We start from the raw sequence: 27,622 nt of genomic DNA, 5'->3' as shown, positions 1-27,622 counted from the left end.
TGTGATATTGAATGGTTTGCCTTGGAAGCAAACCGAGATCATTCTGCCATTTTTTAGATTGCACCCAAGTACAGCATTTCAGACTCCTGTTGACTGTGAGGGCTACTCCATTTCTTCTAAGGAATTTTTGCCCACAGTAGGAGATATTATGGTCATCTGAATTAAATTCTCCCATTCTAGTCCATTTTAGTTCACTGATTCCTAAAATGTCGATGTTCACTCTTGCCATCTCCTGTTTGACCACTTCCAATCTGCCTCGATTCATGGACCTAACATTCCAGGTTCCTATGCAATATTGTTCTTTACAGCATCGGACTTTACTTTCACTGCCTGATGCATCCACAACTGAGAGCTGTTCCCGCTTTGGCTCAGCCTCTTCATTCCTTCTGGAGCTTTTCCTCCGCTCTTCTCCAGTAGCATATTGAGCACCTACCAACCTGGGGAGTTCAACTTTCAGTGTCATATTTTTTAGCCTTTTCATACTGTTCATGGGGTTCTCAAGGCAAGACTGCAGAAGCAGTTTGCCATTCGGTCCTCCAGTGGAGCACATTCTGTCAGAACTCTCACCATGACCCGTCCATCTTCAGTGGCCCTACATGGCATGATTTATAGTTTCATTGAGTTAGGCAAAGCTGCGATCCACCCAGCACAGCCAAAAATAAATTAAAAAACAAAATTAAAAAATTTAATTATATAATTTCACACTGTACTGTGAACTAAATGTGTACATCACTCAAAATTCATATGTTGAAATCCTAACTATCATCATAATATATTTGGAAGAGGGGCCTTTCGGAGGTAATTAGGTCATGACGGTGGCTCCCTTGTGAGTGGAAATAGTATGTTTGTAAGAAGGTGATGGCACCCCACTCCAGCATTCTTGCCTGGAAAATCCCATGGACGGAGGAACCTGGTAGGCTGCAGTCCATGGGGTCCCTAAGAGTCGGACACAACTGATCGACTTCATTTTCACTTTTCACTCTAAAGCAATGGAAAAGGAAATGGCAACCCACTCCAGTGTTCTTGCCTGGAGAATCCCAGGGACGGGGGAGGCTGGTAGGCTGCCGTCCATGGGGTCACACAGAGTCGGACACAACTGAAGCGACTTAGCAGCAGCAGCAGCAAAGAAGAGATATGAGAGCTTGCTGGGCTCTCCCTTTCTCTATGTAAAGATCCATAAAGAAGGCAGGTCTGGCATCGAGGTGGGATATCTTCACCAGACATCAGATCTGCCAGTGCTTTGATCATTGACTTCTCAGCCTCTGGAACTGTGAGCGGTAAATTTAGTTGTTTAAACCACTCAGTCTATGACTTTTTTTTTATAGAAGACTTAATAGTCAAGGACACACTGTCAAGTGCTACAATGGAAAATTATTATTTTCCTCACTATCTAAATAAGGCCCAGATTTTGACTTGAAAAAATGGATATGCCATTCAATCTTGGGATCAAATGTCTTCATGAGAGTCATTTTTATTAAGGAAGATATATCATTCTTTTTTTTAATTTTTATTTACTTATTTACTTACTGGGGCTTCTCAGGTGACGCTAGTAGTAAAGAATCCATCTGCCAGTGCAGGAGACACAGGTTCAACCCCTGGGTCAAGAAGACCCCTGGAGGAGGAAATGGCAACCCACTCCAGTATTCTTCCTGAAAGAAATCCCACAGGGTGGCAAAGAGTCGGACATGACTGAGCACCACTCAGTGTATTCTGGCTACACTGAGCTTTCAGTGCTAAGCATGGGCATTCTCTAGTTGAGGTGAGTGGGAGCTATGCAGGCTTCTCACTGTGGTGGCTTTTCACATTGCAGAGCACAGGCTCTAGGCGAGTGGGCTGCAGTAGTGGCGCTTGCTGGCTCAGTAGGTGTGGCACATGTGGTCTCTTGCCCCGAGGCATGTGGGCCCTTCCTGGACCAGGGATTGATCCCATGGCCCCTGCTTTGGCAGGCAGATTCTTAACCACTGAACCACCAGGTAAGCTCTATCATTCTTGTTGTTGTTGTTTGGTGGCTAAGTTGTGTCTGACTCTGGGATTCCATTCTTAACAATTATCAATAATATACAGACACTTTTAGAACCAATGAATTCTATCCTGAAATTTTATAATAGAAAAAAACTGAGGATCAGAGAAGTAGGATTATTTTCCTATATATGTATGGTACATGACTCGGAACAGAAAGAAGGCTTTTTAGAGTAATGTTGACAACTATTAGTGATTATGGTTATGTACAGTAAGCTATTGGAACCACTGTGTAACCCCAGCTCCTACATAGCAGCTGAAGGATGCCAATCCCCACAGTGAGCAATGCCTTGGCAACAGCTGTACAAGGTTAAGCTGATTTAGATCATGGGATTGAGGGAATGGAAGGGGGCTGGTGGGAAAGGCACAGGTGGAAAATTCTGAGCTTCCTTCCCATGGAAAACAAAATCATGCTCAGTTTGAGTGACAGAATCATTGGAATTTAGTCCTGATCAGGCATATTTCCATTCCCCCTCAAGAGCTCCCAATGCTCAGCCTGCCCTCCCAGCAGTTTACCTTGGTCTGAAAATGACGAAGTAGAGTGTGTCTTTCAGACATATGCACTGGTTGAGGATGGAGGGGGGCGGTTGGCAAGCAGGCCTGTTCACAGTAGAATCATAAGAGATTATTATTTCCTCTGCAGTCACCAGGTGGCTGGAATGGGCTGGGGTGAGTGATGATACTGCTAGCATCACAGCAAATGCATCTTTGAATGATTCGATCACATGACGTACCTACACCTGTACACCCGCACCCGAATCCCCTCACCCCACCCCACCCCACATCAGTAGTAACACTATAGAAACTTTCTTGAAGGCTTATCAAAGCATTGCAGGCAAGATGCAGCACATGGTGACTTTATTATAGAAGGGAGATTAAAACAGGGTGGTCACCGGGCCCCATCTGGGAATACTGGGCCTGGTTGAATCCTCCTTCTAAGCTCCCTGCTGCTGAGAATTCCGGTCAGGCCTTTTAACTCTGTGCTGCTCTGTGTACTCCACGCTGTGGGCCTGCTCTTCAACTTTAAGACAAACTGGAAGCTGGCTGTTCAACAGTAGCCAAAGCCGAACTGAAAAGTCACAAGATTTTAGAGCAGGAAGTAAGATATGCAATCTGTATTTAGGACAACTTCGTTTAGTTCTCACACACAAGTATTATTGCCATTCTATGCAGGCTCAGAGACTAGGAAAGCATGAGTAGACCGCTCAGGGTGGAAGCGACTGATCAGCGAAGGAGTCGAGATTCCCACCTAGGATCCTGACTCGCAGAGTTCGGTCAGGAAAACCTCAGCACGCCTCTCCGTCGGGGGTCTACCTGCGCCGCCCCCAACCCCTAACTCCAGACACCGGTCTCCCCAGGGTGGCGGCTTTCTCCCGCGGCCGCCCCAGCCCCGGTGGGCGCGCTCCTCGCCCGGTGACTGGCAGACACCGAGGCTCCCCGCCCGGCGCTGCGGCGCCTCTCATGCCTTTGTTTGGAGCGCGGGAGAACCAGAGAACAGGAGGAGGCCTGACTTCAATATTCTTGTCGTTTTTAAACAAACGATCTCCTAATCTGTGTCTGTTTCAGGCCAGCGTGAAGCGTCGGTAGGCAGAGCCGGCTGCGCCGCGAGCACTTGCTCCTGCCAGCCCCCAGCCCCCGCGTTCCCGGGGGGCCTCCCCACCCATCCTTCCCGGCGGCGGAGAGACAACAGCTACGCAGAAAAGCAGCCTGGCCGCGGGTGGGAGGCTCTCCTCGCTGCTGGCGAGGCACAATGTGGAGATTTTTTCATTCATAAAACTAGCAGCCATGGTCGCTGCGTTCCCGCCTGCCCCTCGCCGCCCGCTCGGCGGCAGGGTAGGCCTGGGTCCAGGGAATGGGTTACGAGGGCCAACGGGCATAGGTGGCTCGTCTTCGCGTTTCTCCAGGAAGTCCCATTTCATAAATCCCGTGCGGGGTCCTCTCTCTATTAGACGACTGACATCGATCGTGCAGGAGCCCTCTCGATTGAAGAGACAAGATGGCTTGTGGTTTTGATCCATAAATAAAACCTCACCCTTTGACTCCAGGTTGTCCGACATCTTGCTGCTGCATTTTTCGGTCTATCAGATTTAGGAAGCGACTGTCAACCGTGCTATCGCTGCATTTGTAAACAACTGGCTTTCTAGGATCCTGTTTTTACCCTTTTATGGTGGCGGGTGGGAGTAAGGGGGAATGGGCAGGGGAGATGATGGCAGGGACGGGACGGGTCGTCGTACTAATTCAGGATGCAATTTCCATCCAAATAATAGATTGTTATTAACAATGATCCTCTCTGCGAACCCTTAAAATTGCCCCTTGCCTCCCCTAGCAGCAAGAGGCGAGCTCTCATTCGCCGAGCAGACTCCGCCTCCCTCCTCCTCCCCTCCTCCCCTCCTCCCCATCACTACTCCCGGCTCTGGAAATTACAACTCCTGGGCGCGCGGCGTCGGGAGGAGGCTGCGCGGGGAGGGAGACAAGAGGGGATTCCCGAGCCAGCCGGGCGCTCGCCCTCCGCCCGCTGGCTGCAGCGTCGCGCGGCCAAGGTCAGAGGCGCCGCAGAAGAGGCTGCGAACCGAAGCGGAGGGTCAATCCTGCCCTCGGGGAGAAAGCCCCAGGGCGCGCTCGGCCCGCGACAGCAGCGGCCGGAGAGAGAGGTGAGAGAAGGTCTCCGGGCCGGCACGGCCGCCGGAGGTAGTCGCTGGCGCGGAGACCCGGCAGGTGGCGGCCCTCGGATCCGCGCGAGAGAAGCTCGAGCTGCACCTTCGGTTCCCGGGCGCTGTCCGTCGCCTCGTGGTGCTGAACCCAACCCCAAGGCCAAGCGGCCTGCTCGCCCTCCTTCTCAAAGATCACCCGGACTAGGGGCGGGGCGAGGGCAAAGGGGGCCCCCGGACAGCTGCCCACTGGAATCTGGAACCGAAGGGCTGAAACGGGAGAGCTAGCGATCCGCAACCCAGCAGCTGGTCCTGATGTGGAGAGGAGACGCCCGCTACTGCCGGCGGCGGCGCTAGTGCTGATTCATCACCTAAAGCATCTCGCAGGCCACCGCGGGGGCAGCCGACCGGCCCCGGACTCTGGCCGCAGGTTGAAGCCTCTGGTGCAGGAGCCTCGCGGGCAGGAGGTGAGGACCCTCTTTTACCTCTTCCCCCTCACCTAATCGTCTATGGGCGGTGGCCCCAGGACAGAGAGAGGGGCGTGCCCATGGGTTGCAAAGTAGTCATGCCCGTGTGATGCTCCCTCCTCCCATCTCACTGGTGCTAACCTCACTTATTCTTCTCTGCCCGTCTGCGGAGCTTGGGCCATTCCACCTTCCACCCTGAGCAGTTCTCCACCGGCTCAGCGATGGAGGAGGAGCTGAAGTGCCCAGTGTGCGGCTCCCTGTTTCGGGAGCCCATCATCTTGCCGTGTTCCCACAATGTCTGCCTGCCTTGTGCTCGTACCATCGCGGTGCAGACCCCGGACGGTGAGCAACACCTGCCCCCGCCGCTTCTGCACTCTCGAGGCTCAGCGCTGTCCTCAGGCGCCGCCGCCGCGCCCCCTCTAGACCAGGAGGCGGCGGCTGGCCCGGCTTGCAGCGGCGCGGGCGGAAGCGCAGCTGGCGGCCTGGGCGGCGGTGCGGGAGGCGGCAGCGACCACGCGGACAAGCTGAGCTTGTACAGTGAAACAGACAGCGGTTATGGCTCTTACACCCCGAGCCTCAAGTCCCCAAACGGGGTTCGAGTGCTGCCCATGGTGCCCGCGCCTCCCGGCTCCTCCGCCGCTGCTGCCCGGGGCGCCGCCTGCTCCTCGCTGTCCTCGTCCTCAAGCTCCATCACGTGCCCGCAGTGCCACCGCAGCGCTTCCCTGGACCACCGCGGCCTGCGCGGCTTCCAGCGCAACCGACTGCTTGAGGCCATCGTGCAGCGGTATCAGCAGGGCCGCGGGGCGGCGCCGGGGACGTCCGCAGCGACTGCGGTGGCCATCTGCCAGTTGTGCGACCGCACCCCGCCGGAGCCGGCCGCTACGCTCTGCGAGCAGTGTGACGTGCTCTACTGCGCTGCCTGCCAGCTCAAGTGCCATCCATCCCGGGGACCCTTCGCTAAGCATCGCCTGGTGCAGCCGCCGCCGCCGCCCGCGCCCTCCGAGGTCGCCTCCGGGTCCCCGGGCGCTGTCCAGGGTGCCCCCAGCGGAAGTGGCGGCTGCAAGAGCCCGGGAGCCACCGGGGCCGGAGCGGCGGGGGGCAACACCGCCCGCAAGTACCCTACGTGCCCCGAACACGAAATGGAGAACTACAGCATGTACTGCTTAAGCTGCCGAACCCCGGTGTGCTATCTGTGCCTGGAGGAAGGCCGGCACGGCAAGCACGAGGTGAAGCCGCTGGGGGCCATGTGGAAACAGCACAAGGTGAGCGCCCGCTTGGCGGGGCACGGGGACACGGGTGCAAAGAAAAGGGCGCCTCCCCGCCCCCGTTGGTTAAATGAACAAGTACTCTGAGTTGGTGTTGGAAATGGGAAGGGAATGGAAAGTTGACATACTAGGTCCCCTCCCCCTTGAGGCTGTTTTGATTCTACCCAAAAGTCATCCAGAATGCAGAAGCAGGTCGCAGGACTCTTTCACTCCCAAAGTTGACTAATAAGTTACATTGATGACCCCTCTGGATTTATGGCACCTGGATTTATAGAGAGACTTTCTCTTACTGGGACTCTGGGTGATGAAAGTGTGGCAGGGTTGCAGAGTAAGCTCTTAGGAAGACAGAAAGCCACACTCATCTTCAGGCTGCTTTAAGCCATCTTCCCAGGGACTTGCCTGGGGATGCCACCTCCCTAGTGGGAAGGAACAGCCTCTAATAGGTAACTTGCATACACTTGTGGCTGCCAGTGTATCTTCATATCTGACACAGAAGGAGAAAAGCCTGCAAAATCAGGTGAGGCCCTTGATCAGACCCCAAGGCATGAGTGAGGTCAGTTTTTCTAACAAACATTCACCTTAATTTCCTAATCAAAGGCCAGGCTGAGCAACTGGACTCACTGCTAAGGTCAGTGATCCAGGTTCCTTGTTCAAAGAGTCCAACTGCAAATTTGTATGTTTATCATTCAACGTCCTCTTTCCAGTAAACTCTTGCCCCACAGAGAAGCAGGAGGTCTCCAAAGTGCCCAACAGGAAGTATGTATTCTGATTGAGGAGGAAAGACACAGGAAAATAAGGCAACTTGCCATGCTTCTCTCTTCATATCATCCAACGGGAAATGGACAAAAAGGAGAGCACAGGGGGGAGAGAAGAAGGGGCCAATCATTTATACTATAGATTTATTACATGCAGTTGCTATACAATTTCTGCTACAGTGTGCCAGTTATTTCTGTAACTCAACATTTTCAAAGAAAAAAAAATTACGAACACTTCAGAAATCCACCTTGGAGAGAGAAATCTGCATCATAGGCCAGAAAAGAGAAATCTGGAGTCAAATCTCTAATTCTAGAGCAGTGATTCTCATTTGGGAACAATTTCACTCTCCTTATAGGACACTGCTAATGTCTGGAGACAGTTTTGGTTGTCACACTTAGGAAGTTGCCCCTGGCATCTGGGTTAGAGGCCAAGAAGCTGTGAAATAGCCTATAGTGCACAGACAACCTCCATCAAAACAATAACCCCCAAAATATCAACACTGTCTGCGGACTTGAAAATATTCACAACCTAAAAGTTGAGAGTTTTGTTTTATTTAGTGGAAATTTTTAGAACTTCATGCCCGGGAGGCAGCAGCTCAAGAAATCTTGAGAGAACTGCTCCGAGGAGGTGACGGGAGGAACAAGGTTATACAGAAATTTTGCAAATAAGGGCAAGTCTGAACATCAGAAGATTATCATTAATTAAAGGACAGATAACCCAAGTTGAGGAATTTAGGGCTTTTCTGTATATGGGAAGATTCAAGAGTCTGGGCTCACTGAAATCATTTCTTTGATATGCACCTCAGCTATTGGGGCCAATATCCTGTGTTTTCTTCACATCCTTAGTTTCCTCAGGGCTCACCATAGGGAGTGGCGGCAGTGATGGCTACTAGATGGCTGGTATTCTTTCCTTCCTGAGTTCCCTCGGAGTTGACCAGCTCACCATCTATGGTGGCTGCAGTTGCTGGTGACCGTGACATCTTTGTATGCTGAAATATTCTATTTCTCATGTCTTTGAGAGAAACCATGTTGTAAGTTACACAGACCTAGATCCAACTCTCAGGGTTTGTAATTCACTTTCTATAAACATTTAGGCACAGTTTTAAACCCACTGAATAATGTCTAACTCAGATAGTTGTTGTTAGGGTAAGTATAATAGTGTATGTTTACCCTCTAGCACAGTATCTGACTCACAGTAACCAATATATATTTATTATTATTATTGCCTTCCCTGGTGGCTCACATGGTAAAGAATCTGGTTGCAATGCAGGAGATCCAGGTTTGAACCCTGGCTTGTGAAGATCCCCTGGAGAAGGGAAAGGCTACCCACTCCAGTATTCTTGTCTGGAGAATTCCATGGAGGAGTCTGGCAGGCTACAATCCATAGGGTTGCAAAGAGTCAGACACGGCTGAGCGAATTATAATCTTAATCCTTAAAAGCACTAAACTTGCAGAAAGCTATAGGGCAACAGCAAAGAGTTCTTATTTGACCGCAGTCACTTGGTAATCTAGAGAAAACATGAACTGGTAGCATGTTGAGTCCTAAAATAGCTTTAAGCTAAATGAGAATATCCGCTCCAGTGAGCTGTCGTTCATATGACATTTTGTTGCATATCACTTTCTGTAGCTGCCTTGTTTATTTTATCTTTCAAGTGAAGAGACATTATTTTACAAATAAAGAAATCTTCTGCAAAGAAGTTGTGATCAATTATCAAGACAAGGTTCACATTCAGATTTACAAACTGGTAAATTTTCACAGCTTAGATAGCTAGAACTAATTTCAGACATTGCCACCCAAATTTTTAGGCTTAGTGTAGAGTAGAAACCAAAATGAGTTGAGGTGAATCTGCAATTTTAAAAGATTAAGTCTCTTACCTGGAAAAGTGAGTTGGATAATGATCAATGGTTTCAATAACCAAGATCATGCAGGGAAAACACTGGTCATCTTGATTTGGTGTCAACAGCAGTTTTACAACATTTCTATCTGAGGAAATATGAAAAGAATACATAATATTTGCTCAATAGAGTGGGACAGTTATCTGAAGAAAACATAGCTATGCAGAACCTAAGTGTCTCAATTTAATATCATGTCTTCAGGGAACTAAGACATACTCCTAAGTAAAGAAGGAATTCTATGAGATACTTTTGTGAAAAGTTCTTTTCAAGAATGAGAAGAAGTTCTGCTATTCTCTTTCACCAGCTGCTGTTTTTCTACAGAACAGGAAATCATTAAGCGCTCCTTATCATCTCAACTAGGGGTTGGAAATCTAAAGAAAAGATAACAGAGGGAGCCCTGATAGAAAGTTTGATCTTGCTTTGTGAGCAGGCATCTAGACCACCATTTTGAGCTGTGAAGGTGGCTACTTTTGTTTGTTTGTTTTTAAGATTATTTTCTTATATGGAGCATTTTTAAAGTTATTATTTGTTATGATATTGCTTCTGTTTATGTTTTGGTTTTTTGGCCCTGAGGCATGTGGGATCCCTGACCAGGGATAGAACCCCATGCTCTGGAAGGTAAAGTCTTAACCACTGGACTGCCAGGGAAGTCCCTAGATGACTACTTTTGAAAGATAAACTCAATTTCACACTCCCACCGTGGCTGTTTGAGTTCTTTTGTAAAACTTACTAAAGTCTCTGGATTTTGTTGTCATCATCATCACTGTCATAGTCTGAAAATCCCAGGTGCCATGACAATCTTGATATACTACCAGAACTAGAATCAGGGCAGAAATATTTCTCTCATATCCCCATGACTGGAGAAGCCTTAATCAAAGCTTTAATTCCTCTCTAGTGCGACTGGAGCTTGCCATCTAATTAGTGATTCTTAGGCAAAGAGACATGTAAGTGACACTGAAATCTATTTTGAAACAAGGTTGATTATCACCTCTCAAAAACAGTGAAAACACTTCAGGTCTTGGCCAAACACATTTTTGAATGATTCTCCTGGAAGAGCCTTAATCATTTCAAAGAATTTGATGTGAAGAAGCAATACAGTCCAAAAGATAGGACAAAGAAGGGAGGCTTTCCATGAGAGCTTCTGTCTTTTTGCTATTGGGTGGAATTCTAACTTTCCTGAAACTAGAAGGAGAGGGTCACTGTGGGATGGACCTCTTCCTAGTATGTGATGTCGCAGAACGTCAGCAACCACTGAAATTCCTCTGAGTGCAGGACTCTGAATTAAAATGGTTAGAAGTTGATTCTTGAACTGAGGTAGGGACTGCTGGATAAGCCCTTCTTCAGAAATCTTTTGAGAACCATGAACAATAGAAGAGAATCAAAACAAAATCTCATTGTACCCCAGGAATACTGTTCCCAATGAGTCAGCATTTCACAAGAGCAAAGGAGACAGTAAGGTCTAAAAATCACAGGAAAGACGGGACTTCAGGTTACTGCCATGTCCCAAGGATCTGTCAGGCTTCTCAGCAGCCTGGTCCTACCTTATTTTTACAGAAGAGATGAAGAATGGGATTTAATCTTTAAAGTCTCAGAGGAAAGACTTTCTCCATTAAAAGATAACACATAAATGACAAAAGCAGAACATGTAATCATAATTGTATATGATCATAAATATATTTATTAGAATATTTGTGGTACATTATAACACAGGGAATAAATGCTCTTTGTTAAGCATTAGAATTACAGGTGTAGAGATGTAGAAATTAAATATCATCCTCAAATTTCAATTTGCTGAGAAAAACAAATTCTAACATTTTGGAGTTTTTTCCTTCTAGAATTCTATTATATATTTATTTTATAATTGTCTTTTTTTTTCTTTAACAGTACAATATGAATATCTTTCCTGTCAGTTAATGTACATCATTTTGGATGGCTGCATGTTATTCCATTGTAAGGATTTATCCACATCTTGATGCTGGACTTTATCTAGGTGTTTTCAGTCTTTTGCCAATAGGAACATTTTTCAAGTTAAATTTATGCCTATATCCTTAATAATCACCTTAAGTTAAATTTCTAAATATGGAGTTGCTATATCAAAGGAGATCTGGCTTTCAGACATCTGATTAATGTTGCCAAATTGCTTTCCATAAAGTTCATACCTATCTATTCTCCCTATAGCAAAACTATATTAAAATTTTTATTTTTTAAATTTAATTTAATTTAATTTTTAAGTTTACAATATTGTATTGGTTTTGCCATATATCAACATGCATCCGCCACAGGTATACATGTGTTCCCCATCCTGAACCCTCCTCCCTCCTCCCTCCCTGTACCATCCCTCTGGGTCATCCCAGTGCACTAGCCCCAAGCATCCAGTATCGTGCATCGAACCTGGACTGGAGACTCATTTCATATATGATATTTTATATGTTTCAATGCCATTCTCCCAAATCATCCCACCCTCTCCCTCTCCCACAGAGTCCAAGTTGACAAGGACCATGGAGGAAAACAAATAGATGGATTGTCTTATTTCTAGTAACCATTGCTTGCTATTTTCATTACATTATTATTAGAACTATGTTTAAAGAGGATCACAGTATCTAGATTTTTATAACTACCTGCCTGTGATCTGTCTGGCCTCAAAAACTGGTTTAATATGTATAACTATTGCTTAAATATGTGCGTGTATGCTAAGTCACTTCAGTAGTGTCCAACTCTTTGTAACCCTATGGACCATAGCCCACCAGGCTCCTCTGTCCATGGAGTTTTCCAGGCAAGAATACTGGAGTGGATTGCCATGCCTTCCTCCAGGGGATCTTCCCAACCTAGGGATCGAACCCAAGCCTCTTAGGTCTCCTGCATCAGCAGGCGGGTTCTTTACCAATAGCACCACCTATCCCCTCTTGAATTAAGGCCCATGAAAAGACCAACGTTTCAGGGCCCATCTAAGGCATTTTTGAGTAGGATTGAAAGGGGAAAAGAGATTTAGGTAAAGAGAAGTGTTTGGCAAAAATCTTCTGGGAGGTCTGAAGTTTCCAGCTTTCTGGCTAATTACTGCAAGCTGAGAGTTACTTAACAGAAATCTCTCAGAGCTGTCAGAACATGTAGCATGGAAATATACACAATCTGAGTGGAAACATGGATTGTTTGAAATGTTGAATCTTTCACCAACTCTGGAGCTCTGGGAAGTGAATTGCATAGGCTGGCTTCTGTTCCATCGGTCCCAGACTGGCTAAGAACCAGTGGCAAAACTGCTTAGACACCTGGGAACACGAGCTAACTCTGATAAGCAGAAGCTGCACCGTCTTCTGAAACCGCCCTCTGTGTTAACATCACCACTGTCTTTAAAGCCATCAGGGCTGTAGCCTGCCTCATGCTTGGATTTAATTCCAGGCAGGTCAGTAATTCAGGAACAACTATTAGAAAGAACCCCTGTGTTACAAGCTTTGAAGTACCTTCTTTCCTCATCATTCCATACATCTGAAAAACAAAAAGTGTGTTTGAGAGAAAGCAAGAATCCATAAACTTGAATTGCTTTCTCTTCTCTTTGAAGACTATTTACGGAGGATAGGGGTTCAGGAGAATTGAGAAGGACCTTAGAGACTGTGAAAGGAAAACCCCAGATTACTGCAGAAGAATGTGTTTCCTAGTATAGTACTGGTGGTCACTCCATGGCTAAGGTGTTCTATTTTTAGCCTGCAGTGGGATGTCCTGTATCTGGGTCTACACTGGTGGAGATGGGACCTTGCTTGTAGATGCCAGTGAGATAGATTGTTTTAGAAAGGAGAGATCTCCTAATCTCTGAGATGGATTAGAGGGGCTGACATGCTGGCATACTGTCTGTTTCTGTAAATAAAGTTTTCCTGGGACACAGCCATCCTCATTTGCCTACATTCTGCCCATGGCTTCTTTGGGTGATGGTTGTTTTTGGTAGATTTAGGTAGTTGTGACCAGAGATCTATAGCCTGCAAAGCCAAAAATATATACTGTCTGGCTCTTTATGGGGGGAAAATGTGCCAACTTCTAGACTAGTATCTCGTGACTCGAAGAGTGGTCTGCAGAGCAGCAGCAGCACTGGGAGCTTTTTGAAAACATGGAATCTTGAGACCCGCCACAGCCACTGACTCATGATTTGAATTCAGCAACATCCCTAGTTGGTCCAGACAGATGTTAACGTTTGAGAAGCCCTGATGGGAATACTTTGGGGGCTCAAGGGCACTGGGCCCAACACTCTGGCACATCATCTGAGAAGCAGTGTGAAGGGGACTCTAGGGGAAGCTGAGAGGTTTGAACCAGAGTCTTAATTACTCTGGGAATCTTCAAGCTCACCAGATTCTGGGTGCTAGGAGGGAGGCAGTATGGTGCTCAAAAACCCCCTGACCCAGAGATAGGCAGGAAGCTCAGAGGGGCGTTGGTGCTGTCTGAGCCCTCCTGGGCCAGAGCATAGGTGTCTCCTGCAAAGGGAACTTCAGACAGATGCTCTTCGCTGCTTCCCTGGTCTGAACAGAAACATGTTCACTGCTGTTTGTGTATCTGGGTTTCCTTTGGGTTTGTGTCTTAGTCCTTCTATAAAGAAGCAAAGAGGGTGCTTTATCCACTCTTTAGGCAGTTTTGAAGGGCCTGCCCAGAGAATGAGGGTGGTTGGAACTCTCAGAATCATGAAACCCAAAGGAGCAGGAGAAAATCCAGGCACATATTGTGGGGCTCTCATGAATTCACGCCTCCCTGCTTAGAATTTCCATTTTCTAGGGTAGGCTGTTTCCTAGCAGAGATCATAACTCCAGCCTCCTCCTTTGCAGATGAGGAACAGTGAGGTTGCGGGGATTGTCACAGTTGCACAGCAATTTGTAAAATGATGATCAAGTTTCCTCCTTTGTACCTTTCTATTGACTACAAAAATGTAACAGAATACTCTGTGTATCTGAACGAAAACAGGTGGCATACGGCACCCCCAAAGAGTCATTAGGAATGGGAAAAAATAAAGGATTGGCGGACACCTAGTCTAGAAAGTGGAGCAGCATGTGGGGCACAATCCCTCCCTCATTTGACTGCAATGGGCTACAGAAAAGGGAGATGAAAGGGTGAGAAGGAGACAGTGCGTCCTCTTTAGAACAAATAGGATAAAAGAATTTGAGGGCTGGAGGAAATCTAGAAGATCAAATAGCTCTGTCTCCTCATTTCTCATGTGGCTACGGAAGGAAGAAGAGGTTTGCAGAAAATAGAGAATAGGGGAGGATCCACAAGAGACAGGAACCAGTGAGGTGCGGGAGTCTAAATGACAGGTGTAAGAAACTGGAATCGACCCCTCCAGCACTCATCCAGCAGGAGGATTTGGGCCTTAGTCACATGGCATCTGAAAAACGTGTCCAGACAGTGCATCGTTTTAAAAAATAGGTCAAGGTTGTGTTAGGAAATTTAGGCAAGTATTTGTACTTGTCCAGTCTCCAAATTCTTCCTTATAATTTATCTATATATTCTGGGTGATATCTATAAAACCAGAAAACCAATAAAATATGAATAATCAGAAATGACAGTCCTTTTTGAGGCAGAGAATTGTGGCTAACATCACTCCATAAATCAGTTCAGTTCAGTCGCTCAGTCGTGTCCGACTCTTTGCGACCCCATGAATCGCAGCACACCAGGCCTCCCTGTCCATCACCAACTCCCGGAGTTCACGCAGACTCACGTCCATCGAGTCGGTGATGCCATCCAGTCATCTCATCCTCTATCATACCCTTCTCCTCCTCCCCCAAATCCCTCCCAGCATCAGAGTCTTTTCCAATGAGTCAACTCTTCCCATGAGGTGGCCAAAGTACTGGAGTTTCAGCTTTAGCATCATTCCTTCCAAAGAAATCCCAGGGCTGATCTCCTTCAGAATGGACTGGTTGGATCTCCTTGCAGTCCAAGGGACTCCCAAGAGTCTTCTCCAACACCACAGTTCAAAAACATCAATCCTTGGCGCTCAGCTTTCTTCACAGTCCAACTCTCACATCCATACATGACTACTGGAAAAACCATAGCCTTGACTAGCTGGACCTTTGTTGGCAAAGTAATGTCTCTGCTTTTTAATATGCTATCCAGGTTGGTCATAACTTTCCTTCTAAGGAGTAAGCGTCTTTTCATTTCGTGGCTGCAGTCACCATCTGCAGTGATTTTGGAGCCCCCAAAAATAAAGTCTGACACTGTTTCCACTGTTTCCCCATCTATTTCCCATGAAGTGATGGGACTAGATGCCATGATCTTCATTTTCTGAATGTTGAGCTTTAAGTCAATTTTTCACTCTCCTCTTTCACTTTCATCAAGAGGCTTTTTAGTTCCTCTTCACTTTCTGCCATAATCATGTGTTATCAAATGTCTGGCTACCTCTTAGCTGAGCTGTGTACCCACATGACTAAAATTCATCTCTAGCACTCACTGAGGATAACTTAAAAGTTGATGATACCTCTTGACCTGTAATTCCTTCCTCTGAACCTAAGCCACTAATGCCTATTTATTCTTCAAATGACCTAATTGCTTATTCAATCAACCCTGAAATCTTCAATGCCAGTATCATGCCAGGGACCATTGTAAGCACCAAGGCTATGGAAGGGCATGTTTTTTCCTCCCAAGAGCAGAGATCTAGTCACAGGAGAGAGAAAATCAACATGTGCATAAACAAGTAAATACACTGGATAATTTTTGATAATAATAAGTACTACAATGGAAGTAAAAAATGTGATAAAAAGCAGTTAGGCAGACCTGTTCATGGGGAAAGTTGGAAAAAGCAAGATTTGAAGATTGGCTGAGAAGTAACCAGCCCAGCACAGTTCTGAAGACAGTTCACTTCACAGGGAAAGCAAGACCCAAGAACCTTTAGAGTACATGAAGAAAGTGGATAAGTGGCTGGAGCAGACACAGACAGGATCCAGAGGGTGCAGGGAACACATGCGATTTTATGTTAAATGCAAAGGGAGATGACTGGGGGACTTTAAGCTGAGGAGTGATGTTTATTTTTTTAAAGATTCTTTTTACTGCAGTTGGAAAATGTGTGGTAAGGGGATAAGAGTAGAGGAAGGAAGACCACTTAGAGGCCATGGGAGTCACTTGGACTATAAATATGGACTTGAACTAGGAGGAAGGCAGCAGAAATGGGGAGAAGTTATTTTCTGTTGTTGTTTGTACTTGATATTCATTGCTGTGCATGGGCTTTCTCTAGTTGTGGCGAGTGGGGGTTACTCTCTAGTGGTGGCGTGCAGGCTTCTCGTTGTGGTGGCTTCTCTCGTTGTGGAGCACAGGCTCTAGGAGCACGGGCTCTAGGCACATGGGCTTCAGTAGTTGCAGTGCAATGGGTTTACAGTTGTGGTGCATGGGCTTAGTTGCCCCACAGCATGTGGACTCTTCCCTGACCAGGGATCGAACCCACGTCCCCTGCATTGGCAGGTGGATTCTTAACCACTGGACCACCAGGAAAGTCCAGAAATGGAGAGAAGTTTATACATTCATATGCCACTTAGCTCATTGGAAAAGACCCTGTTGCTGGGAAAGATTGAAGGCAGGAAGAGAAGGGGATGGCAGAGGATGAGATGGTTGGATGGCATCGTCGACTCAATGGACATGAGTTTGAGCAAGCTCTGGGAGATGGTGAAGGACAGGGAAACCTGGCGTGCTGCAGTCCATGGGGTTGCAAAGAGTCGGACACGACTGAGCGACTGAACTGAATGCTGCTTAGTATCCTCTGAGCTTCTTTGATTCATGGTTTGATGTCTTATTATTTTTGGAAAATTTTCATCTATTATCTTCAGATTATTCTTTTGCTCTGCTCTCTGTCTCTCTCTTTTACTGCTGGTATTCCAATTACATGTATGTTACACTGTTTGATATTGTTCCACAGTTCTTGAATGCTCTGTTCTTTTCCCTTTAATCATTCTTTTTGTCTCTGTGTTACAGTTTCTTAGTTTCTATTGATCTGTCTTTAAGTTCACTGATTCTTTCCTAGGCTGTGTCAAGTCAACAGACTAGTCCCTTTTTATCTTTCCTCTGCATCTTCTCAGTTGTCCTGCCTTTCCCCAGCAGTAGGAAGCCTTGAATGATCTGGACCCATGGCTGTCTCCTGCATCTTCTCCAGGAGGATTGGTATTTTTCTTTTCCCTGTCTCCAGCCCTGTGGGGTCTTCATTTTGCTTGGGGTGGTAGGGGAAAGGGACAGGTTTTGCTCTTTGTTCCCACTGGCTTAAGGTTTTTATTTGGAGGGAGATAACAAGGGTCCTGGTAGGGCTTTGTATTTTCCTGTGGTGACTGTCATATCTCTCCTTCAAGCCAGCTCTGAGGTGCAGATGTCTCTCTTTAAAATCTAATAGATCCTTTAGATTATGCAAATAGTCAGATTTCACTTTTCTCCTTGGTTGCCAAAATGCTTAGAGCCAAATATTTGGTGTGTACACAATGGATACAATTTGGTGTGAAATTTATGTTATAAATTTGGAACCTCATTTCCAGCTTCATTTTATGCTGCATCCTTTGTTTTTCTTTAAGTAATGCCATCTTGAATTCTATAAACCCTTGAAACTGTCTTAAATCCCCTTTGAACTAAATAGATTAGTGAATAATCAAGCAAGTGGCTTGCTTGAATAAAGCAAAAAAGAAACAGAAACTTCTGGAAAATCTTGTTAAGAAAGTCCTCTACTTTTGAACGGTGCCCAGTCACTGTTACAAAAGCAAAATATTGTTTGAAAATGTTCAGAACAAGAAATAGGGACCCTCCCAGTCACTGGGATGCATGACTGCTCCCTTCTCCCTTTTGCTGCTAAGTTGCTTCAGTCGTGTCCGACTCTGTGCGACCCCATAGACGGAAGCCCACCAGGCTCCCCCGTCCCTGGGATTCTCCAGGCAAGAATACTGGAGTGGGTTGCCATTTCCTTCTCCAGCGCATGAAAGTGAAAAGTGAAAGTGAAGTCTCTCAGTCGTGTCTGACTCCTAGCGACCCCATGGACTGCAGCCTACCAGGCTCCTCCGTCCATGGGATTTTCCAGGCAAGAGTACTGGAGTGGGTTGCCATTGCCTTCCCCTTCTCCCTTTTAGTCCCTTACAATAAAGAAACTCCAGAATGACTATGCCTGGTCTTGACTGCAGGATCATTTGTCCTGTTTTACAACTTTCCTGTGAATATCACCACATATCTCAGCTTGTTTAGAGGGTGTGAGTATCACCTCTCAAGTTGGCTTCCTGTACAAGTATTTGCAGCTTCTTCCTGATGAATATTTGTCTTCCACATAGCTCAGCAGGGTTCCACTTCTGTAGCTTGTTTGGAGGGGAAGATGCTCAGAGGGGAAATCAGGGCCCATTAGGGCCAGAAGGCCTCGCTGAGAGGCTGTCAGGAACCATGAGAGATTTGAGATTTTAGCCTGTGTACAAGCTTACACATGCATTTGCCACAGTTCATAGATGTGCACAGGAGACGCGACACTCCTGGGTGAGAACTGAAGACAGTTTATTACTCACAGCAGTAATATAGCATGGTATACTCACAGTCATAGTATTCGCATGTTTGTGCCATTTCTGTGAGCCCAGTTCCCCCAAGGTGATGTGAAGATAGCCAGATGACATTGGCACACACAGTCAATTGCCTTATAGAAGAGAAACATGAGCTTAGGGAAGCTGAATCTTTGGTAAAAGGCATTAATTAAGCACAGGGCTCTTTGCTCCAGAGGGAGACAGTAAGTCTAGCTTCCGAGGTTGTTGTCTATGCAAACATCCTTGGAAGGACCGCCCAGGACAAAGAGCAACCACTGCCTCACTGACAACACTCAGAGAGACACAAGAGAGCAAAATTACCTTCCAACAGGAAGATTAAATCAAAATTCAGGTAGTTCCTCAAGTGATTTCTGCTTGTGTGCATTATGGGTAACTTCTCCAAGCTCCTCTGGTTCTCAGAACATCTTGTTTCACTTGGGGTACACAGGCTTCAGGGTTTTCTGGGTGCTGTGATAGTGATGGTGGTGGTGATGGTGGCGGAATGCCTGTGGTGCGGTCCACAGGACGTATGAGTAGTTAGGGTGACTCATTCCTGGGTGCATTTGTGTCTCCTCCAGCATGGGAAGGACAAACACCATCTCACAGCTTCGCATTTTGCAACTGAAACATTCCATTGGATAGGCATTCACTGGGCACCTACGTAACCCACAGGCTGTGCTGAGGGTTGTGGATACACTTGAAACAGGCTACAGGGAGCTCACAGTCAACTGGAGCAGAGGATAATTTTACTCCCCTGTAATATTTGTACAACTGATATTAAAAAGTAGAATAAGTGCCATATTTGTCAAGTGAATAAACTGATGAGAGAAGAGATGGGGGAAAGGCAGTTAATTTTGCCTGGAGATTGGGAAGGGGAAGGGTAGCAAGTAGGAGATTGAAGAGAAAATGGTGTTTGAGCTGCAGTCATGAATGATGAGCAGGAGTTTTTTCAGCAGGGAAAGAAATAGTGAAAGTGTTAGTCATGTCCGATTCTTTGCATCCCCATGGACTATAGCCCTCCAGGCTCCTCAGTCCCTGGAATTCTCCAGGCAAGAATACTGGAGTGGGTCACCATGCCCTCCTCCAGGGGATCTTCCCTACCCAGGGATCGAAAGGAGAGACTTGAATATACAACATTGTGTGAGGTGTTAACAAAGATATTGAAAGTCAAGTTTCTACTTTCAAACACCAGGGATGAACATATATTCACATACGAGGGGCACAGAGACCTATGACACTGCTTCTGATAAAAGTCAGGGAACTTAAATTACCCACACAGCATCTGAGACTCAGAAAACATTCTGGATCTCGAGACAGTGGTGAGAGAATGATGGGATACATGGATTCCAGAAGTAGCATTTAAGGGGACAGCTACTTTGGGAGCCTAAGAAAGATTAGCTGTTGGCTTCATTTAAATTTCAGTGAAGAGTAGAAATAGCCTGGCTACAATCCTTTTGAAGGTTCTTGTAAATTTTCATTATTTTCCCTGGGTTGTTATATTTATCCAGTTTGCTAGTAAAACTTGGCAGCAAAACCCTTTTGAACATCTCAATTAGCTTTGCTGAGTTAAGAGGAGAGAGGGGGCAAAAAAAGAAGTGAGGAAACTATGAGACAAAAGACTTGCAGGAGCAAGGCGGCAGCGAAAGGAACTTGGGAAAAGGTTGATAAAGGAGTCGATTTTGCACTGGTCATTAGTCTTTTAGATGGACAGAAGGGCCCGTCTCTCCACTTGTGCACAAGAAATAAAGAACAGCACCAGAGCACAGATGTGTCATTGTGCTCAGTCACTTAGTCATGTCAGACTCTTTGCGACCCCGTGGACTGTGGCCCACCAGGCTCCTCTGCCCATGGGATTCTCCAGGCAAGAGTACAAGAGCATGTTTCCGTTTCCTACTACAGGGGATCTTCCCAACCCAGGGATCAAACCTGAGTTTCTTGTGTCTCCTGCACCGGCAGGTGGGTTCTTTACCACTAGTGCCACCTGGGAACCCAGAGTGCAGATAATTGGCACTAAACCCTAAGTGTGAATGGGTGCAGAGCAGAGTCAGGTCAACAGCAGATGGCAGGGGAGGCTGCACAGAGGGGATTGGAGCTGAGTTGGGTTTCAAAGTGTTGGGAGGATTTGGAGAGCTGAAAGGAAGGAGATATCCAAATGAAAAGAAAGTGCTCTCTTTTTTTTTTTTTAATTTGACCATGGATAATGAAAGTCTCTCAGTCATGTCCAACTCTTTGTGACCCTATGGACTGTAGCCAGCCAGGCTCCTTTGTCTGTGGGATTTTCCAGGCAAAAATACTGGAGTGGGTTGCTATTCCCTGCTCCAGGGGATCTTCCCAACCTAGGGATCAAACCTGGGTCTTCTGCTTGTAGGCAGATTCTTTACTGTCTGAGCCACCACAGAAGCCCAACCATGAATAGAAAACTCTAAGATAAGTCCTCATCAGACATGATTGTCCCCAAAACCATTCTGTTATGGTTGCCAGTGACTGGGGCTGGCCTGATCCCAATAAAGAGGTAGTTTGGGCCATAGGTGATTAAAAAAAAAAAAAATCACCTGGCTTTGCTGTGCAATGGCCTTTGTACAAAGACAAAGTCGGAATTCTGACCCAGGGGTTTGTGCACCCACCATCCTGTCCCAGGCTGATATGCTACCACTGGAACATGATCTCTTTAGTCTCTGGCCTTTCTTCAGGCAAGCAGAATCTTGCTGTGCCCTGGTCTACTTTTCTACCAACTGGGTTTTCTCAGAGTCTCCATGACACTCATTCTCATGTGCTGCTGCTGCTGCTGCTAAGTTGCTTCAGTCATGTCCAACTCTGTGTGACCCCATAGACGGCAGCCCACCAGGCTCCCCCGTCCCTGGGATTCTCCAGGCAAGAACACTGGAGTGGGTTGCCATTTCCTTCTCCAATGCATAAAAGTGAAAAGTGAAAGGGAAGTTGTTCAGTTGTGTCCGACTCTTAGCAACCCCATGGACTGTAGCCCACCAGGCTCCTCCATCCATGGGATTTTCCAGGCAAGAGTACTGGAGTGGGGTGTCTCATGTGCTAAACAGCTTTAAATGTAAAAATCCCACCTAACCAGACTTTTCTTATTTACACCTGTCAGTGCTGTTTTGTGGGTGACAGAGACTTACCAGTTCTCTTTATTTAATCAACTTTGTACATCACATGCATGGGTTTCCCAGGTGGCTCAGTGGTAAAGAATCCACCCACAGTGCGGGAGACGCAGAAGACGCGGGTTTGATTGCTGGGTCAGGAAGATCCCCTGGAGAAGGAAATGACAACACATTCCAGTATTCCAATGAGCCTGGAGGGCTACAGTCCATGGGGTCACAAAGAGTCGGAAACAACTTAGTGACTCAGTTCAGTTCAGTCGCTCAGTCGTGTCCCACTCTTTCGACCCCATGGACTGCAGCACACCAGGCCTCCCTGTCCATCACCAACTCCTGAAGTTTATTCAAACTCATGTCCATTGAGTCGGTGATGCCATCCAAGCATCTCATCCTCTGTCGTCCCCTTCTCCTGCCCTCAGTCTTTTCCAGCATCAGCGTCTTTTCATATGAGTCAGTTCTTTGCATCAAGTGGCCAAGGTATTCGAGTTTCAGCTTCAGCATCAGTCCTTCCAATGAATATTCAGAACTGATTTCCTTTAGGAAATTTCCTGGTTGGATTTCCTTGCAGTCCAAGGGACTCTCAAGAGTCTTCTCCAACACCACAGTTCAAAAGCATCAATTCTTTGGCGCTCAGCTTTCTTTATAATGCAACTCTCACATCCATACATGACTACTGGAAAAAACACAGCCTTGACTAGATGGACCTTTGTTGGCAAAGTAATGTCTCTGCTTTAAACAACAACAATACATCACATGCATAAACAATGCTGTATTTGGGACATCTTGGCAGCAAGGGTACCCCCAGTGCCCAGGAGAGAAGTTGGCACCCAGGAGGCCAGAGAAACATCTATTTAATATGTGAATGGTGACTCAACACCAAAATGCGTTCTAATATCAACACAGTAAATGACTGTTTCAGTGGGGTCCCTTCTAGCTTCATGGTGACTCTTGGAACAGTGTGATTCATGCAGGAGGGGCAGTCCAGGGAACAGTGCGGAAATGAGGGCAGGAAGAATTATGCGGTTTTTCTTGGCCCCTGATGGAGAGAAGCATTTGCATTCATTAGCATGGCACACCCCTCCCCCATTATATTCGCTAGTGGTTTTGGAAACAATCCATTGATCTCGTGGGATGACAGAAGCTAACTAGAAAAGTGGTTGAGACTTTTCCCAAATGTTAGCTCCCAAATGTTAGCTCTTACCTCTTGTCCAGAGAACAGACTGAGTCTGTTTACTAGACTCTGATTCCTGAACTCTTTAGTGCTCCAGAAGTAGCAGAAACAGAATAAATAAAGTTCGTTGTGTTTTTTTAATATTTTTTTAAAATTTTGTTTGTTTATTTGTTTTTGGCTGCACTGGGTCTTCACTGCTGCACGCAGGCTTTCTCTGGTTGCAGGGAGTGGGGACGGCTCTCTAGCTGCAGTGCACGTGCCTCTCATTGCAGTGGCTTTTCTTGTTGTGGAGCATGCGCTCTAGAGCATGAGGGCTTCAGCAGTTGCAGCTCACAGGCTCTAGAGCTCAGGCTCAGTAGTTGTAGCCCACGGGCTTAGTTGCCCCAAAGTATGTGGTTTCTTCCCAGAGCAGGGATTGAACACAAGTCCCCTGCGTTGGCAGGCAGATTCTTAATCTCTAGACCACCAGGGCAGCCCTGAAGTTTTGTTTTAGCGATAACTATCCTAAAACTCTACCACTTTTCAGGGAATGAGATCGTGCATTTTAAGCAGTGCACACCTCACAGTAAGTGCTAGGAAAAGAAGAGCCAGTGTCACCACCATGATCATGATCATTGTGAGTGTCAAGGCCAAACACAGTGGGAAAGAAGGGGGAACTGTTTCAGGGTCCGAGATATTGCAGGAGGCCTGAGAAGCAGCCATCACCCTAATGATGCAGTTGTCTCCTTGGTGGGGCCTTTTCACAACCCTACATGAATATGTGCTGGAGAGATGATCTATCCTAGTACTACCTGGACCAACCTTCTGGTCCTCACTGATATAATGGGGAGGATTTGGGTTGAAATCAAGAGCTCTGGGTTCAGTTTAGAGCTGTGTGTTGAGATAAGTTTCTTAATGCCCCTCAGCCTCAGTTTTCACACTTGAAAGGTGTGAGGATGAAGTGAGATGAAGTAAAGAAAGGTACCAATGGTAACTGCAGGGTGCTCAGTCCATTGTAGCCCCTGCTTCTTTCCTGAAGGTACAAGCAACTTGGCTATGTCCCCTCTTCTCTAAAGAAATTAAAGCCCATGTTATGGTCTAGAGAAAGAGTATGTGTAGTATGATTCCATTCAGCGATTATGTGGGCTTCCCTGGTGACTCAGACGGTAAAGAATCCACCTGCAATTCAGGAGAACCAAGTTTGATCCCTGGGTCAGGAAGATCCCCTGGAGAAGGGAATAGCAACTCACTCCAGTATTCTTGCCTGGAGAATCCCATGGACAGAGGAGCCTGGTGGGCTACAGTCCATGAGGTTGCAAAGAGTCAGACACAGCTGAGCGATTAACACTTTCACTTTCAATGAATATATATGAAAAAACATTTTTTATATCCCCTTGAGGAAGAAATGGCAGCCCACTCCAGTATTCTTGCCTGGAGGATCCCACTGACAGAGGAGCCTGGCGGGCTACCAATAGTCATAGAGTTGCAAAAGGTCAGACATGACTGAAGCTACTTAGCACGCATGTTAGAATAGGGGAAAGTATACTAGTTTGCTAAGGCTACCACAACAAATTATCACAAACCGGGTGGCTTAACACAAGCAAAATTTCTTGTCTCACAGCTCAGAAGACTGGAAGTCAGAGATCAGGGTGTCACAGGACCAGGCTCCCTCTGAAGGCTCTGGGACAGGTTGATTCAGGCCTCTCTCCTGACTTCAGGCAGCTCCTTGGCTTGTGGCTGCGTAACTCCAATCTTCCTGCTGTGTGTGTCTGTCTCCAGATTCCTCTTTTTCTTTTTTTAATTAATTGGTTAACTTTGACTGCACTGGGTCTTGTTGCTGTGCGTGGCTTTCTCTAGTTGTGGAGGGGCCTGCTCTTGGTTGCAGTGCTCGGCCGTCTCACTGCAGTGCTTCTCTTGTTGGGAGCATGGGCTCTAGAGCGAGGGATCAGTAGTTGTGGCACATGGGCTTAGTGGCCTGGAACATGTGAAATCTTCCCATACCAGGGCCTGAACCTGTGTCTTCTGCATTGGCAGCCATATTGTTAACCACTGGACCACCAGGGAAAATCTTCCTTTTTCTAAAGACTTCAGTCCTATGGGATAAGGGGCCACTCTACCCCTCTACAACCTCATCTTAACTGAGTACACCTGCAGTGACCCTCTATATCACATTTGGTGGCACTGAGGATCAGGACAGTGAAAAACTATTTTAAGTTACTAACCAGGCAGAGAGAGCCAGTTGTCTCCTCATGAAAAAAAGTAGAAGTGTTAGCCACTAAGTCGTGTCCGACTCTTTGCAACTCCATGGACTGTAGCCCCACCAGGCTCCTCTGTCCATGGAATTCTCCAGGCGAGAATACTGGAGTGGGTAGATTTCCCCTTCTCCAGGGGATCTTCCTGACCCAGGGATCAAACTTTGCATTGCAGGCAAATTCTTTACAATCTGAGCCATCAGGGAAGTTGTCTCCTCATACCCTATAAAAATATTTGGCCAGGATGGATTTGAACGGTTTTCTAGCAGAGACTAGGCACATTAAGGCAAGTGGGAGTTCAGATCCTTGTGGTGGGTCAGGGAGAATGAAGGCTTTGAGATGGGAGAGGGGCTGTGGGTGTTGGGTGGCAGCGAGGACCCTGTAGACTCTGGGCAGGAGTGGGGTGCAGGAGAGAAGGGCTTTCAAGGGGAGCCGTGTCATCCTTCAGCTTTCCTCTGAGCCCTTGTGGTGATCGCCCAAATTGATTATATTGAAAATATTAGCCATCCAGGTTTATCATAAGCAATGGTATGTTGCATCAAGACACTGTTCTGAAGTCTAAATGTCCTGAATCAGAGGACATCTAGGGAAAGAGCACGTGACTGTTTTCAGTTGTAAAATTGCTTAACTGCTCAGGGTAGAAATTTCAAATGAGACCTTACTAACATGAATTTTTTAGTGAAAATAACCCTACTGTTTTTTCAATTGCATAAGATGATACTCATTTTTAAATATTTAGGCAATACAGACAAGATGCAAAGAAAAATGTGAAAATTCATGTGTACTCTTAACATTCTTACATATGTGTTACACACACACATATAATTACCTTAATAGTGACCACATACATAATAACATACATATGTATGCCACATTGATTTAACCATTACTCCTGGATATTTAAGGTTGCGTATGAATTTTTACTATTTTGAAATTGTATTTATTTATTTTTGGTTGTGCTGGGCCTTCATTGCTGGGCTAGGGTTTTCTCTAGTTGTGGCAAGTGGGAGCTACTCGTCCTGTGCTGTGCAAGCTTCTCCTTGCTGTGGCTTCTCTTGTTGCAGAGCATGGGCTGCAGGGCTTGCGGGCTTCAGTAGCTGTGGCTCCTGGGCTGTGGCACACAGGGTCAGTAGTTGTGGTGCCGGGCTTAGTTGCTCCACAGCAGGTGGGATCTTCCCAGACCAGGGATCGAACCCATGTCCCCTGCATTGACAGGCAGGTTCTTAACCGCTGGACCACCAGGGAAGTCCTGGTCCTTGCTTCTGATCTTTGGTTCATTTTATAAACTTCTCTGCCATATTGTCCAAAAAAAAAAAAAAAAAACTATTCAATTCATCTGTTCAGCAAATACTTATTGACTATACACTGGTAAGTCATACAGAGATGAAGCAGACAGAGTTTCCATCCTCTAAGACCACACAGTTGAGCAGAAGAAAAGGTAAATGCATGCTGGCTACAGTATAATGAGATGTGGGCCCGTACAGGAGCCCAGAAAAGTAGCCTTTCCAACAGCCATGAAGGGGTGGTGGAGAGAGGAGACAGTATGAGGGAGGGACGTTTGAGCTGAGCTTTTTTTTTTTAAGATTTATTTATTTTTATTATTTTTTATTTATTTCTTGGCTGTGCTGGGTCTTCATTGCTGTGCCAGGCTTCCTCACTGCAGTGGCTTCTTTTATTGTGGAGCTCAGGCTCTAGGGAGTGAGGGCTTCAGTAGCTGCAGCTCACAGGCTCTAGAGCTCAGGCTCAGAAGTTGTGGCACATGGGCTTAATTGCCCTGAAGCACATGGGATCTTCTCGGATCAGGGATTGAACCTGTGTCCCCTGCATTGGTAGGTGGGTTCTTAACCGCTGGACCACCAGGGAAGCCCTGAAAGTTTGTTTTAGAGACAACTATCTTAGAACTCTACACTTGCCAGGAAAGGAGATCACGCACTCGAACTTCAGTGCTTGCAGTGCATGGGCTCAGTAGTTGTGGCACAATGGTTTAGTGGCCCTGAGGCACGTGGGATCTTCCCAGACCAGGGATCGAACCCACACCCCTGTCTTGGCAGGGGGATTCTTAACCACTGAACCACCAGGGAAGCCCTGAGCTGAGTTTTGGATGATGAGGGTGGGCACTGGCAAAACAAGGGGGAGACCATATCAGGCAGGCATACAGGGATGCATGATGGAGCGAGACGGAGCAGCCTGGCAGGTGTGCTGAGGTTCTCTGTGTCTGGCTGCTGGTCTTGCCTGTTAACTCCTACATGAACTGACAAGCCTATGTCCCTAGGGGGACATAGAATTTCCAATTAATCTGGGTCTGGTTTCTGCACAAGTGAGCTCTTGAGGGTCACTTGGCACTAACTGACCCTTTTATCAGAATAGGAAGTGACCATGTGTGCCCAGGGGTACATGTAGTGATGTAGCGAGTTCCCCTCAGGCCTGCTTCTTCTTATTTTTGACCTCACCAGCATTAAGGCCTAGCCAAGGAAGTTTGGCCGGTGTCTCTGACAAATCAATGTCGGCAGCTTGAAGATACCTGTTGACAAGTTGAACTGCTCCCCCTGCACGACTGGGGCAGGAGCTC

General features: G+C 46.6%; 1 protein-coding gene across 1 annotated transcript in view; it reads left to right on the top strand.

Moving 5' to 3' along the window:
* Positions 1–5,355: 5,355 nt before the first annotated feature.
* Positions 5,356–27,622, top strand: part of TRIM67 (tripartite motif containing 67) — a 60,783-nt gene continuing 38,516 nt past the window's right edge. Inside the window, 1 exon segment of the mRNA XM_070364579.1 lies at positions 5,356–6,396. Within this exon segment, the coding sequence (XP_070220680.1) occupies positions 5,356–6,396 (1,041 nt within the window).

The sequence above is a fragment of the Bos mutus genome, chromosome 28 (assembly GCF_027580195.1).
Source record: "Bos mutus isolate GX-2022 chromosome 28, NWIPB_WYAK_1.1, whole genome shotgun sequence".
In the NCBI taxonomy this organism is placed as follows: domain Eukaryota; kingdom Metazoa; phylum Chordata; class Mammalia; order Artiodactyla; family Bovidae; genus Bos; species Bos mutus.
This window is presented reverse-complemented; position numbering and strand designations above follow the sequence as displayed.